Source organism: Neovison vison, chromosome 1, assembly GCF_020171115.1.
Source record: "Neovison vison isolate M4711 chromosome 1, ASM_NN_V1, whole genome shotgun sequence".
Lineage (NCBI taxonomy): Eukaryota > Metazoa > Chordata > Mammalia > Carnivora > Mustelidae > Neogale > Neogale vison.
Window position 1 is genome coordinate 254,867,238 of NC_058091.1, and position 15,532 is coordinate 254,882,769.

The 15,532-nt window shown below is 49.9% G+C and overlaps 1 protein-coding gene across 1 annotated transcript in view; it reads right to left on the reverse strand.

Moving 5' to 3' along the window:
• The window catches only part of ERGIC1 (endoplasmic reticulum-golgi intermediate compartment 1), a 111,894-nt gene that overhangs the window by 91,205 nt on the left and 5,157 nt on the right, over positions 1-15,532 (reverse strand). Inside the window, exon 2 of the mRNA XM_044228483.1 lies at positions 13,490-13,781. Coding sequence (XP_044084418.1) covers positions 13,490-13,781 — 292 coding nt within the window. The remainder of the gene's footprint in view (positions 1-13,489; positions 13,782-15,532) is intronic.

Here is a 15,532-nt window from a genome sequence, read left to right on the forward strand (position 1 = left end):
TGCAAACTGTAAAGTGCTAAGTGCTATGAGGCGAAGCGGTGAATCTCATCCACGCCTCCGGGCACCAGGTTTTGGATTTGTACATATCATGTGCTCATTGTCCCCAAAGCCAGCATTTCCGGAAGTGTGGCACCTGGGCCACTGTTGTGACCCCAGCTGATTTCAGGTGATATTCGGACCTGGTGGTTAAATGGCATTCGGCTGCACAGTGTGCTGAATCCCCGCTGAGTTCTCATTTGTTTAACATTCTGAGAACATCAAAGAAGTCTCAGGCAGTGCTACTCTGTGGCCGAGCTCTCATCTTTCTGCCACTGGCCGATACCCACCACCCCCACTTTTTTTTTTAACAGACTCAACAACTTTGGAAGGCACCAGCTAGCTAGAACGGAACAACCCTTCAATTATTGGTATCTATTTCTGGCAGGCGATACTGCTTCGCCATTTTCAAAGATGTTATACAGCTACCTTTCATAGATAAAAATAGGATTAAAAAACGGACTAATAATACATGTTGGTTACGAATATGCCCCCAGCTTATGAAGCTGGTGCCAGAATGGTGGAAGGCTGGAAAGTACTGAGCGCAGTTCCCACCTCTGCCATCGATAGGCACATCTAACCCCCTCCTGTTCGCGTCTTCCTGGCACATGGCCTGCCTGGGTCTCCTTGCGGCTCCCGCAGCTGGGTGGGAGCACGTCCCCAGATCAGGACAGAAATGATGGCATTGTATCCACACCTTCCACCTAGCCCTCCACATCCTCCCCTTCTCTCCACACTGCCAGGTCTGGGAGAGGGTCCAACGCTTCCTTGGGGAGGACAGAGCCACAAGATGGAAGGAACCTGGGTCTCCGGGTACTTGTGAGGGGCAGAGCTCCCCCAGCCACCCTGGGACTTTACAATGAGCACGAAATGAGCTTCTGTTGTATTACATCACAGTGATTTTCAGGTTGCTTATGGAAATTCGCTGACGTGGGCTATTATCAAGGAGGCATCTCTAGTCCAATTTCCTGCCAGCCCGGAAAGCTTCTGTGACAGCCTGGATTTCCTTTTTTTCTGTAACAAATAATTACTGAGTACCGAACAGATGCCAGGCAGTCTGAAGGGCTTTATGGAGACAAGCTCAATTAGCCCTCACCACAATCCTGGGAGCCAGGCACTGCTGATGATTTGGCTTGGCTTGCAATGAGGCAAAGGACGCTCAGAGGTGTGAAGCATCTCAGCCAAAGTCAAACATTTGGGAAGCAATCCAGCTGAAACTAAAGCCAGGACAACTGGAGATGGACAAAGCCCTTCCTCCACCTAATGCCATGTGCCTCTGCTGAGCACATCACCCAGGGAGAGCCATGCCCTATGTGCCTCTGCTGAGCACATCACCCAGGGACAGCCATGCCCTATGTGCCTCTGCTGAGCACATCACCCAGGGACAGCCATGCCCTATGTGCCAGTCCCCGGGCTGGGTCCTGCAGGAGGGAGCCACAGCCTGGAGTCCTTGTGGCCAAACAGGAAGAGAGCAAGGGAGGCACAGAGCACAGAGACAGATGGAGAGAGGAGGGGCTGGCACAGCCAGGAGGGCATCGCCACTCAGGAAGAACGGGAAAGGCTTCACGGAGGAGGTGGTGCTTAAGGCTGGCTGAGGACGGTGGGTGAGATTTCAGCAGGTGGAGACAAACAGGGAGTTGCTGTCTCATCCTGGATCCACAGGAATGGGCTCTGGACAGACCCAGCACCCTGTCTACTATAGGGGGCCTAAAAGACTCAGACAAATCTTCAAAATGCCTCTCTGTAGCAATAAAGAATGAGTATCTGGGGAAATATTTAGGCTCAATAGTAAATAAATAAATAAATAAAACACTTCTCTGCACTAGACGAAACGCTCCCAGTCCTTTCAAGAGGGGCCATACAGGGGCAGCTGGGCCATGTTGCTCGCACCAGATGAAGGTGAAGCGCCACCAGTGACATCACATGGTACCCTGACAGGATGCACTGAGAAAGGCACTCCGCTCACAACCCAGTCTAATCTTGAGAAAACAACAGGCAAATCCTGACCAAAGGCCATTCTTGAGGACACCCGGACAGTGCTCCTCAAGGCTGCCAAGGTCATGAAAAACGAGAAGGACTAAGGAATTGTCCCCAAACATAGGGGACTGAGGGGACATGACCACTGGATGCAATGTAGGACCGTGGATTGAATCCTGGAGCAGTAGAAGGACACGAGTGGAAAACTGGTGAAATCCATATAAAGTCTGGATTTTAATTAATAATAATGTACCAATATCAATTTGTTAGTTGTAACAGATGTGGTCACGCTTGGTGTGAATCATGAGGAAAGCCAGATGGCAGTAACTGTACTATCTTCACAACTTTTCTGTAAATCTAAATTATTCCAAAATAAAAAGTGCATTTAATTAAAAAGAGCAAAAGTGAAAGAGAAGCAAGCCAGAACAAAAACAAGTCTCATGAGTTCGCGGGTTGAGGAGGGGAGATTCCTGTCTGGCCCAGTACATATACCCACAACTAGAACTGAGCCTGGCACACAGGGCCCCAGGAAATATGTTCAATGAACTGGCTTCACCACTGCAGCCCACTCTGGCCTGCTCATGGGGGCTCCAGAGACCAGTCCCACCTGCTCCCCACTGGAAGGATTGCACCCCTCTGTGTGGCTCCCCAGCAAAGGCTCACTGGTGGTAACCTGCCCATAGATGTGTACTGCGACAGGAAGTGATCACCCAGGCCTGGCCTCCTCTACAGTGACCCAGAATTCCTCCTAAGCTTCCAGAGAAACAAACTGTAAACAACTAACGAGGTGGCGGGTAACATTGCCCGCAGCAACTTTTTGCTAGAAATGTCTCCAAAGGCAAGGGAAACAAAGGCAAAAATGGAACTCTTAGGACTTCATCAAGATAAAAGTTTTTGCACAGCAAAGGAAACAGCCGATTGACAAAACCAAAAGACAACCAACAGAAGGGGAGAAGATATTTGCAAATGACTTATCAGATCAAAAATCTGTAAAGATCTTATCAAACTCAACACCCAAAAAACAATCCAGTCAAGAAATGGGCAGAAAGGGGCACCTGGGTGGCTCAGTGAGTTAAAGCCTCTGCCTTCGGCTCAGGTCATGATCCCAGGGTCCTGGGATCGAGCCCTGCATCGGGCTCTCTGCTTGGCAGGGAGCCTGCTTCCTCCTCTCTCTCTGCCTGCCTTTCCCCCTACTTGTGATCTCTGCCTGTCAAATAAATAAATAAATAAAAGAATAAAATAAAGACTAAATAAATAAATAAAATAATTAAAAAGAATTAAATAATAAATATTAAATAAATAAATAAATAAATAAAAGAAATGGGCAGAAAACACAAACAGACATTTCTCCAAAGAAGACATCCAGATGGCCAAAAAATGCTCCACATCATTTGGCATCAGGGAAATACAAATCAAAACCACTGCCTCACCTGTCAGAATGGCTAATACAATATAAGAAAAGACAGATGCCGGCGAGGATGTGGAGAAAGGGTAACCCTCCTACACTGCTGGTGGGAATGCAAGCTGGTGTAGCCATTCTGGAAAACAGCATGAAAGTTCCTCAAAAAGTTAAAAATAGAGCTACTCTATGACACAGCAATCAATCGCACTACTGGGTATTTACCCTGAAGATACAAATGTAGCTATCCGAAGGGGCACTTGCACCCCGATGTTTATAGCAGCAATGTCCACAATAGCCAAACTATGGAAAGAACCTAGATGTCCCTCAACAGATGAATGCATAAAGAAGAAGTGGTATATATACACAATGGAATACTATGCAGCCATCAAAAGAAATTAAATCTTGCCATTTGCAACGGCATGGATGGAACTAGAGGGTACTATGCTGAATGAAATAAGTCAATCAGAGAAAGACAATTATCAAGTGATTTTACAAGTATGTGGAATTTAAGAAACAAACAGAGGAGCGTGAGGGAGGGGAGGGAAAAATAAAACAAGACGGAATCAAAGAGGGAGACAAACCATAAGAGATTCTTAATCATAGGATACAAATGGAGGGTTGCTGGCGGGGAGGTGGGTGAGGGGATGGGGTAACTGGGTGATGGCCATTAAGGAGGGCACATGATCTGATGAGCACTGAGTGTCAGATAAGACTGATGACTCACTGAACTCGACCTCTGAAACTATTAATACACTCTGTTAATTAATTGAATTAAGAAAAAAGGATGGCAAGTAACATTAGGCATGTCCATGCAATAGCCCCCCACAATTGAAGGCGATAACACTTGCCTCCAGGGCACAAGAGTGTGGTTAAGAAAGTCAGCTCTGGCATCACAAGTGAACCCTCAAGTCTCAGCTGTGTTACCTGCAGTTTGTGTGCCCTTGGCCAAGTCCTGTCCCTCCTTTCTGCCCAGCATCCTCAACAGACAAACGGGAATAATATATAGCTCTTACCCAATATGAGGATCAACTGATGGAATCCAAGCAAAGTTTTAGCCAGGCACTTGCTAAATGCGGACTATTGTGGGCACTGTTGTTATAACAGTCCTTAGAAGTCGCCTGCAAGATACATCCTGGAGGCTGAAGGTATTAAAGGGTCTGGAGCAAGGGAGTGTCACTCAAGTTGAGCTTTGGCTGGAGAGGAAGGCTAGGTCCAGTAGCAGAGCTGGCCATGTTGTCCCAGTACTACTCCAAAGAGGGAAGTCCTATGGCCCAGGGTTACCTCTGCCCAAACCCACAGATCCCTCACTTCTCTGCCTCGGGCTCCAAGCCTGGCAGACCACCTCCAGCAGTCCTGGGGCTCTGCCCCAAGTCCTGACCACCCAGCCAGCACATGGTCTCACACTGGTACGTGTGACACACAGGCTGCCCGCTGCCAGACATGGGCCACTGTCAGTCCCCGGAAGGCGTTGCTTTGGCCCAGGATCCTGTTCCACACAAAACCAGAAATGATTCCTAACCATTTTCACAGAATTTAAAGGATTTTCATCATTTTCTGAAAATGAGGGAAATCTGAGGAGCACAGAACCACAGAGCCGCATTGGTGCTGCCCCTTCCGGATAGAGTGTCGTCTCCCATGAGCCAGAGCCCACACCAAATCACCTTACCTGCCTGGGGCCTGGTGGCTTCAGGGTATGTGACCAACCATTTACTCTCCAGAGCTATATAGAAACGTTTCTCCCAAGACATACAAATGGCCAACACGTACACGAAAAGCTGGTCAGCATCCCTGGTCATCAGGGAAATGCAAATCCAAACCACAATGAGCTAGCACCTCACACCTGTAGGGTCGCCGCAGTCCAAAGTGTTGGCGAGGATGTAGAGAAAGGGGAACGCTCGTGCACTGTGGGTGGGAATGCACACCAGTGCAGCCACTCTGGGAAACAGTACAGAGGTTCCTCAAAAAGTCAAAAAATAGGAACACCCTATGATCCAGCAATCCTGTGACTGGGTATTTATCCAAAAGAACTGAACTCAGGATCTTTTTTTTTTTTTTTTTAAGATTTTATTTATTTATTTGACAGAGAGAGATCACAAGTAATGGAGAGGCCGGTAGAGAGAGAGAGAGAGAGGGAAGCAGGCTCCCTGCTGAGCAGAGAGCCCGATGCGGGACTCGATCCCAGGACCCTGAGACCATGACCTGAGCCGAAGACAGCGGCTTAACCCACTGAGCCACCCAGGCGCCCCTGAACTCAGGATCTTGAGATGTCTGGACCCTCACGCTCAGAGCAGCATTAGTCACAACAGCCAAGATGTGGAGACAACCTAGAGGTCCACAGACAGGTGAATGGGTCAAGAGGATGTGGCGCAGATGTACCATGGGGTATTATTCAGCCTGAAAAAAAGAAAATCCTGCCATATGCAACAAGATGGATGAATCGTGAGGGCGTTATGCTAAGTGAAACAAGCCAGTCACAGAAGGACAGCTACTATGTGATATCTGCTTATGTGATATCGGACCCAGTGAAATTTGGAGAAATAGAGAGTGGAATGGTGGACGCCAGGGCTGGGGAGAGGGGGAAATGGAGAGCTACTCTTCAAGTGGTATAAAGATCCAGTCATACAGATGAGTAAGTTCTAGAGGTCTGCCGGACAACTGATAGTTCATACTATCACATGCTTAAAAATTTGTTAGGAGGGTAGATCTCATCTGAAGCGTTCTTAGCACAATTTTTTAAAAAACTGCATTAGTAGCGGGACCCATACAGTGACAGCATGAGGGTTTCTTACGGTGATAGAACTGTTGTGTATATCGTGCACCCGAATGTTTCTAGCAGCAATGTCCACAACAGCCGAAGTATGGAAAGAGCCTAGGCATCCATCAACAGATGAATGGATAAAGAAGATGTGGTATATATATACAATGGAATACTATGCAGTCATCAAAACCCCAAAATCTTGCCATGTGCAATGAGGTGGATGGAACTAGAGGATATTATGCTATTTCTCTGTCAATCAGAGAAAGACAATTATATCTCTGATATGAGGAATTTGAGTGGCAGGGCAGGGGGCTGTGGGGGGGGGGGTAGGGAGGGAAAAAATGAAACAAGACGGGATCGGAAGGGAGACAAACCATGACAGACTCTTAATCTCAGGAAACAAACTGAGGGTTGCTGGGGGGAGGGGGGTGTGGAGAGGGTGGCTGGGTTATGGACATTGGGGAAGGGTATGTGTTATGGTGAGTGCTGGGAAGTGTGTAAACCTGGCGATACCCCTGGGGCAAATAATATTTATATGTCAATAAAAAAAAAAAGAACTGTTTTGTATCTACACAGGCTTGGGGTGGTTCTACAAGAGAAGGTCTTGAATTTTGTAGAGGAGTACACCAAAAGTCAATTTTTTTGTAGGATTAATTTTAAAAAGAAACTAAAGAAAATAAATTACTAATAACTGTGTCTGTCTTGTGGGGTCAGGGTGACTTTCAAATCCAAGGACACACCTTGCCCAGCACAGCGCTCAATCTGTTGCGCGAGCTGAGGAACCGTCAGGCATTCCTAGTAAGATAACTATTGCCTCCTTTCCTCCTCTGAAGAGATGCCAGCCCCGGACTGGAATGCAAGAACGAAAAACAAACGCCATGGAAAGGTTCCTGCCACAACAAGGTTCAACGTTCAGGCACCTGTGACTATACTTTGTTTTCATAAGAGCCAGGCTTCTCATCTCCAATGGGTTTCCAAAACTGAACTTTTAATCCATTTCAAAGGGATCTTGCTTCCTGCCCAACTGTGCTGCCCCATGGGTTACAGGAGAAAAGGGCTCCAAGGGGAGGATTACAGTGGCCGGTGTACACCAGTCCCCAGGGCCCTTGAGGTATCAGGTGTGTGATCCATCTTGTCTGAGGTCGATTTCCCTGGATGTAAAATAGGAACAATAATGCCCACTCGGGGTGAGTAGATTTGCAAAGCACCTCTTATCCCCTAGCTCTCGGCAGGACGGGGAACCCTGAGTTTCTCCTGCCTCTCCCAAGGGCCAACACTTATAACAACAAATACAGCTAGTGTTAGAGGGTTGGTTTTTTTTTCCTGTTCTACACTTTCCCTGCTTATATAACCAATGTAATTAAGTTAACAGACCTGAATATTAAAGTTGACAACAGACAATTAGGCTAATTACTACTTCCTTAAAGGATCAATTAGGGTTGCTTCCTACTCTGTATTCTGAGAAATGGTACTGGGCGCCTTGTGAACAACAGGGTGGCTTCAACAATCAGTTTGACAAAAGCTGGCTGCACCAAGTGATCTGGCTGCCTCTCATGCAGGACTTCTCAGTGCCTTTAGAAAGGGACACGCATGTTGTGAGTCTCCAAGTCAGAGTTGCCGTATGCAGCACAGAATGAAAGAGTATATCAAATGAGTCATATAAAGCAGGGTTTCAGCAACCTTCCCACACATCCAAATCACCTGGGGAGCTTGTTAAAGCACAGATTCGGATTCCAGGTGGGCATGAGATTCTGCATTTCCCAGGGGCTCCTGGGTGATGCTGAAGCTGCTGGTCTGGGACCACACTCTGAAGAGCAAGGACATCAATGGAAAGGTAAGACCACTTAACCCCCTGACCACCGAGGAACAGTCCCAGAGTAGGGAAATGGCTTGCTGAAGGTCACACAGGAATGACAGGTAGGACCAGACTCCACTCCCAGCCTTCCCTACCCTAGAGCTCTCTGCTCTGCTTCCTATGGGTTCTCCCGATTTTCAGCAATCTTCTCAGTCTCTGTCCTGCACTAGAGTCATGTTAGGGCCTTTCAAAAAATACTGCTACCTGACCAGTAAAAAAACACTGGCCCCGACCCTCAGAGCCTGATTATTAGGTCTACAATGTAGCCTGAGTTGGGGGACTTTTTTAAAACTCCTCCAGTGATTCTAATGCACAGCCAGTGTTGAGGGTCACCAATATAGAGGCGGTGGGCAAGCCTCCCCCTGGATACCCTCTTCACATCCGCCTGCCCCTCTAATGCCTGAAGAAAACCGCCCAGCAGCAAGTCCAAAATAAACTAGGAAAAGATGACTAGATGGGAAATGGCACTTGACAAGGCCACAGCTGGCCAAAGCCCTGTCTCAAGATAATAGGTATCACAGTCAGAATCCCAACTGCCTTGAGAGGAGAGATTTCCAGCTCGTTCCATGTCCAGATGAGCAGGTAAACACATGTTCTAGGCTTTAAAGCCCAAGTGGCCAATGTGGGAAAACCTGGACCCTCAAGAGTGAGATGCTCTAAGTTAGTGTGAGACGGTTAGTGGGCTTCTTTAAAGACAATTTCTGAATCGAGTGTCAGGCCAAATGAGGCTGGTTAAAAAAAAGAAAAAAGAAAGAAAGGGGGAAAAAGCTAATGGCATTAAGCTTCTTAATGAGCACAGCAGGGGAAGAATTAGAGATGAGCAAGTCAGTGAATCCAATTAGAGGAGATTCCCATTCTCTCTCAACTTGCTGAATGGAAGGGGAAAAGGTTTCATGAGCCTACAGCCGGAAAGCGGGGCTCTGGAACCAGAGGGCAACAGTTCAACCCTAGCACCTTCTGCCGATTCACACTGGTCCTGTACCTCAACTGGCTTATCTGTAAAGTGGGACAATAATTTGTGTGGTAGGGGTGCTGTGGGATTAAAGGAGTTGATACACGTAAGATCCTTATAACACTGCCAGGTCACTAGTCAGTAGTAAGTGCTCAATAAACAAAATGCTGGCTTCAGTGTTCACATCACTTTTCCTCTAATCTTCATCTCCCTTTTGCCATCATTTTAAAGCCCATTTATGTTTTTTAAAAATTGTTGTAAAGTAGGGTGGCTCAGTCAGTTCAATGTCCGATTCTTGGTTTTAGCTCAGATTGTGATCTCAGGGTCATGGGATCGAGCCCCACATCCGGCTCCACACTCAGCGTGGAGTCTCACTAAGAATCTCTCTCCTCCTCTCTCTGTCCTTCCCCCCATACACTCTTGCTCTAAAATAAATAAATCCTTTTAAAAAAATTGTTCAATAGTATGAGTTTCTGTGAGCTTCCCCAAGCTCTTCCTGGAATAAGGCAGGGTAGAAATACAGACACTCATGTTAGTTAACTGCTGAGTGTTTAACTATGTGCTCAGAGCCCTTGTGGTGGCTGGGGCTTGCCTGGTGCAGACTGAGGGGGGGTCCGGGTCTGCAGGGCCCCCCTCAGACAAAACCACATGAAGAACTGAGGAATTCATACTTGATCCTCAGAGCAATGGACCCTATTTGAAGGTTGAAACCAGGACATGAGAAAATCAGGTTAACTGTGGAAAGATTTACTATGGGAAAAAACAAACAAAAAAACAGGTCAGCTCTGGAAAGCTCATTCAGGGTTCTCTCAAGAAAGTCTGGGGTCTCCTGGAGGAAGGCCAGTATGAGAAGCAATGTGACACAGTCTGGTGGCAGGGTGGCGGGGCGGGGGGGCGTCCCCTGCTTATTTTAATGCTCTGCTGTCACTGTCCTAAAATTCACAATATTTTTCCAAAAAGGGATTTTGCACTTTCATTTGGCCCTGGGCCCTACAGATTACAGAGCTGACCCTACCCTGCAGGGACACCTCTCTTGCCCCTACATCCACCCAACTAGGTGAGGCAGTGAAGGTTACCACTTGTCTTTAAAACGAAAAACCCAAGGCTCTGAGAAAATAAACTAACAGTCCCATGGCTTGGCTGGTCGGTGACAGGGCAGAAGCCCTGGTGACCCAGGGCTTAGGGGTTCAGCTCATGGGCCTGTGGGAAGGCCTGCCATCTCTGCCCTCTGAAAGCTGTACTCAGGCTCTTCTGGGCCTCCAGGCTGCAGGCACTGTCCCCCACCCCCACCCCAGGCTGAGCAGGAGGTAGGTGCTGCTGACCCCTGCCAGCCGGAACTGGGTACAGTCAGAGCCAACACCCACGGATCTGGGTCACAAGGCCAATTCCACAACAGCAACTGGCCAGCGATTAATGAAACAATTCAACAGGAGCAAAGCAAACACAAGTAATCTTTGCAGACCCAGGATCCCGCCTCCCCCAACCCCCAAAAACAACTTAGAGCAAATTCAAGGAAGAAAAGGGGAAAATTCTCCACCAAGAGCTGAAAATCTGCCCAGTAAAGAAGAGCTGGCAGATCAAATCACACCATGCCTTTGACTTCCTTAACAGACCCTAAGAGGCATTTCCAAGAGCGAGTTTGGCTCAGGTACTGTTCTAGGCACTGAAGTTACAGCAGAGAATAAAACAGATAAAAATCTTTGCCCCAAGGGAGCTCATGTTTTAATGGGAGGGAGAAAGAGAATAAGCATCATAATTAAGTGAATTACATAGTGTTAGGAAATATAGGTGCTTACATGTAATAACACAAATAATGAAAATAGTGGCCAAAATTTATAGGGTGCTTACTGTGTCTAAATGCTTTACACACATTGACTTGTTTAATCCTCTCAACAATGGGTACTGTTCTCATGCCCATTTCACAGACAGGAGAACACATAGAAGGTAAGCTGCACAAGGTCCCGTAGGCACTAAGAAAAAAAAGGAGTATTGATAAGAAAGGGCAAGAGGGCAAGAGATTGCTATCCATCCCGTCCCCCCCACACACACCACCTGATTCGGGTTAGTTGTTAAGGCCAGAAAAACAGGCAGGAAGCCTGGTTTTCTTCCAGGCCTCCAGCTGGGAGAGGGGGTCCAATCACAGTATGCCCCTCTCCCTTCCCCCACAGTTCTTAAGAGATCTGACAGGGTGGGGCCCTCCAAGTCTTCCCTTTGCTCCCAGAGCTATGGCTTTGGAGCTAACCGCCCCGAGTTCAAGTCCCAGCTCCACCAGCTCACTAGTATATGGCCCTGGGCAGTTTCTACTCGGCACAGCCTCCCATTCCTTTGATTTAAAATGGAGATCCGACTCCCTCTCGCAGGTGATAAGAGAACAGACTTCAAGTCTAAGCCTCGCAGTGCCTTGTCTGGGGGTAGATGCCCTCCTCCCTTCTCCCCAGGGCTGAGAGGGCAGGGCTGCACAGCCGGAGCTCGGTACTGTGGGCCACGTGGCAGAGGGCTGAGCATGGTAAACATTTGATGAATGAACACTGAAGAGGAAGAAGGTGTGTGGGATGGTAGAACCTTCCTTAGAAACTAAGCCCTGGAATTAACAGATCTTAAAGTGTGGGTTACTAGGCACAGATGACTCGTCCTCCAAAGCTCCAATGCAAAGTGGTGAAATCTATCCTCACCCTTCTATGGTAAGCCCAAGCCCTCAAGAAAATTTATAAAACAAGACCTCACTGAGCTGGGGTCCCCATGGCACCAGGCATGCCAAACCTCCAACTCAAGGGGCAGCAGGTGAGAAGCTGGGCATGACCTAGACCCTGGCCCACCCCTCGGTATAGCTCCCTTGAGGTGCACGGCAAGACCTTCAGCCTGGAGCCTCAACTTCCCCCTTGTAAGGGGTCAGATGCAGAGTGAAAGGATTCAATGACCCAAAGTGGCGGTGTCCCCAACAAAGTCAAAATCACTGCAACCTAAGAAATTGCAAGGGGTTGGGGGTGGGAGGTCAGGGATCTTTACTATCAGCCTGGGTAAGGGGAGGCTTTGTGGAGCCAGAATCCATGTGCCAACCACAGCTCTCACGGGCCAATGCTAAGGGTCAGTGTAAGGACTGTCCCCTGATTCCATCAGAGGAGCTTTCCTTCTTTGGAACTGCCCTGGATCTGCAAGCATTTGCCTGAGACCCTGGTGCCGGCCTCTGGGCTTCATGGAAGGGGCAGGAAGCTGGCAGATGTTTGCAGATGGCATGGGTGCCCAGGAAAGGCTGGAGTACCACATCAGCCAGTGCCTGGGGGTCACTGCCAGGCTTTTCTTCCTGGGAAGGCTGTCACTTTATCCCGACTTCACTCTCACCTATGTGGAAGGAAGGGGCAGGCGAGGAGGAAGAGTTCCCTCCTGTGAGACAGGCATCAGTATCCCCATTTGTAGATGGAGAAAAGGCCTCACGGAGAAGCCCCCCATCTACTGATGTCCTGCTTCTGAGCTCTAAACCCTACAAGCCTCTGAATTCAATGCTTCTCATGCTCCTCACAGCTGAGGACCTAAATTCAGCTCCAACCTGCAGGTAGTGAATTTTAGAGCTCCTGAGAGGGTTCAGATACTTGCCCAAGTCATCCCTTCACAGAGCTGAGGAGAGGTCTTAACCTAGGGCCTTCGCCCCTAACTTCTAGAATCTATGGAGCTGCTCAGTTGAGGGGGCAGAGCCAGGATGCTAATCCAGCTCTTCCCACACTGAAGCCCTGCTATTTTCCTGGCCAGACCCCCACAGTGTGGCTGTCTCAGGCCAGGGCATTCCCTGGGGCTCCATACCTCAAAGGAAAGTCTGGCGGAGACCCCTTCCGAGGCAGGCTTTCAGAAGGCCTAGCCCAGCACAACGTGAACCATGAGGCAGCTGGACCCCACAAAGGACCCATTGTAGTGACTACAGAAAGCCAAGGCCAGACCAGGCTGGGACCTCTGGGGAGCCCTGCCCATGGTGCCCCAGGACTGACAGAGGACTCCTGTGCTGCCTAGGCTGGGGCAGCCTCAGCCTATGGAAACCTAAAACCCTCCAGCTGCTGCCCCGCGGTAACCGGGCTGCAGACCCCTGGGGCTCCCTGGGGGCTCACCGGAGGTGCCCCCGGACGCACCTGTCAGCAGGGGCGGGGTCCACCAAACGAGGCTCTATAGATGGCAGGAGGGGGGGATGGCTGGTGGCGTGAGTTAATCTGTTTCCCAGACTGGGGGGCGGGTGGCAGGAGATGCGGGTTTGCGTGGGGTTTGCGTGGTGTCGGGGCAGGCTGGGGACGGGGATCGGGGCAGGGAAGGGGTGGGGCGTCCGGGAGGTGGGTGCTTGGCCTCCCGCTGCACGAGGGGGCCCTCCGAGGTTCCGGCTGGCTTTGTGTGCAGCAAGGGGGCCGCCCCGGGTCCCCGCGGGCCTGCAGGAGGCATGCACAGGGCTGGGGGCTGGGGGCTTGCTCTTGCGTGCGGGGCAACAGGAGTCCCCGGCGTGCCCGACCCCGTGTCCGCAGTCGCCACACTCACCGCCTGAAGTCAAAGGGCATCGTGCCGCCGCCGCCGGGGATGGGAGCGCTGCAGGCCAGGTGGGCTGCGGCGCCGCGTGGGTCCCAGCCCGCTGCCAACGCCTCCTCCGGCCGCCCCGCCCCCGCCGGCCGCCCACCGTCCCCGACACCCGCCGCTCGCCTCCCGCCGCCGGGAAGTGACGCTCCGCGCAGCCCATTGGGCGCTGTCCGCCCGCCCCCGGCCTCCCCTTCCGCCGCCCGGTTAAAGGGGCCCGCGGGCCGGGAGGGGGAAGGGCGGGCCTTTGGAGTCTCGGCTGGAGGGGGGAAGGGCAGAGAGCCCCCAAAGACGCATTCGTTCCTTCGAAGCGTTCCTTCACTTTCTCTCTGTGGCCTTGGGCAAACCTCAGCCTCGCAGAGCTCCTTTGCATTTGTAAATCACTTTCCTTGGGTTGTGAGGATTAAATGAATGAATGATCCAGATTTGAGTCGCGCATAACGTCCAGCTCTGAGAAGGGGGGAGGTCAGGCAGTCCCACACTCGTAGCGGACCCATCATTTCCTTGCTGTGCCTCTCTGGGAAAGACACTTGGCATCTCTGAGCCCCCACTGCTTTCCACGTCTGCACAAAGAGGGCGATGACATTTGAAGGGCTTTTTTCCTGAGGGTCTGAGGAGAAAGTTGGGAGACTGGTTTAGTGCAGCGCCTGGCACCCGGTAAAGGGCTGGATCACTGGAAGTGATTGCGGTGGACCAGATAGCTGTCTCTGCTTCCATCTTCCACTTAAGGTTCATTCGAACTGTTTTCACTGAGAGCTGGCTATTAGCCAGGTCCCCCCAGGGCAGGTTGGCTGCCTCAGACACATTGCAACCTGCTGTGTGACATGGCCTTTCACAGACCTCTCTGAGCCTGTGCTTCATCCTGCAAAACTCACAGGGAATCAGCATCTCCCTCCAGGATGGGTGGATTAGAGGAGATGGTAGTTGAAGTAAGGCAAGACTGGTATAAAGGAAACTAATTCTGAACTTGCCCTGGGGTTCTGTCACTGGCCCCACCTCCAAGCTTTCCATCACAGGGCTTGAAAAATCCCAGGGAGACGGGTGGAGGCTCATGTTCTAAAAGCAAGGCCAGAAGGCAGTTTCCTCATCTATAAACAGTAGTAAACCATGGTACCTGTTCCTCTGGGAGGATTCAGAATGCACAGTGCCAGCACTGGGTCTGGCAGGGTGGGGCCCATGAACCAAAATCTTCCCCTGGAGATACACCATGGCCTGATCAGTTGTCTCTCCCTCTCTCTGATCTCCAGCATTACCTTTTCATTCATTCATTCATTCATTCAACAAGTGGCCTGGTACTTTGGAGAGACAGAGGAAATCAGCCTGAACTGGAAATCTGGGATAGCAAGAAGGGTGTAAGTGCTCTCTGTGGCCTGACATCAGGCCCAAAGCACTGTTTGTTGGCCCTGTGCCAGAAGAGAGTCATGCAGTGATGGGCTTCTGACCACATGTCCTCGCTCCTCAAAATGTGGTCCAGTCTATCTGGTGGTAGTACACAGGCCAGCTGCATCATGGGGCAAATTCTAGGCCCTGTCCTGTTTAATCAGGTGTGCACTTAGCATGATCTCCAAGAGATTTGTTGGGGCATTAAAGTTTGAGAGACTTTAAAGGACCTTACTCTTGGAAGCAGACAAAGGTGGGGTTTGCCTTGACTATTCCTTTTGCCTGGAGTACTTTCTTCTTTGTCTTCCACCCTGCTATATGGGCAGAGAATGTGCCTGTTCCCCAATATCTCTTCTCCCTCTCTTCGTAACTATGAACCATGTGAACAACATCCAGACCCTGGAACCACACTGCATGGGTTCATCCTCCAGGTTGTCCACTTACTGACTTGTTTTACATCTATATCTCAGTTTCCCCATTTGTAAAATGGGGGGCAAGAGTAGTACCTTCGTCGCAGATCTATTGTGAGGATGAAATGAGTTGATACGTGTCAAGGACTTTAAACAGTGCTTGGCACAGAGTCGTGCAAGATAAGGTTGACTATCATGGCTATTTTTGCATGGTGATGGA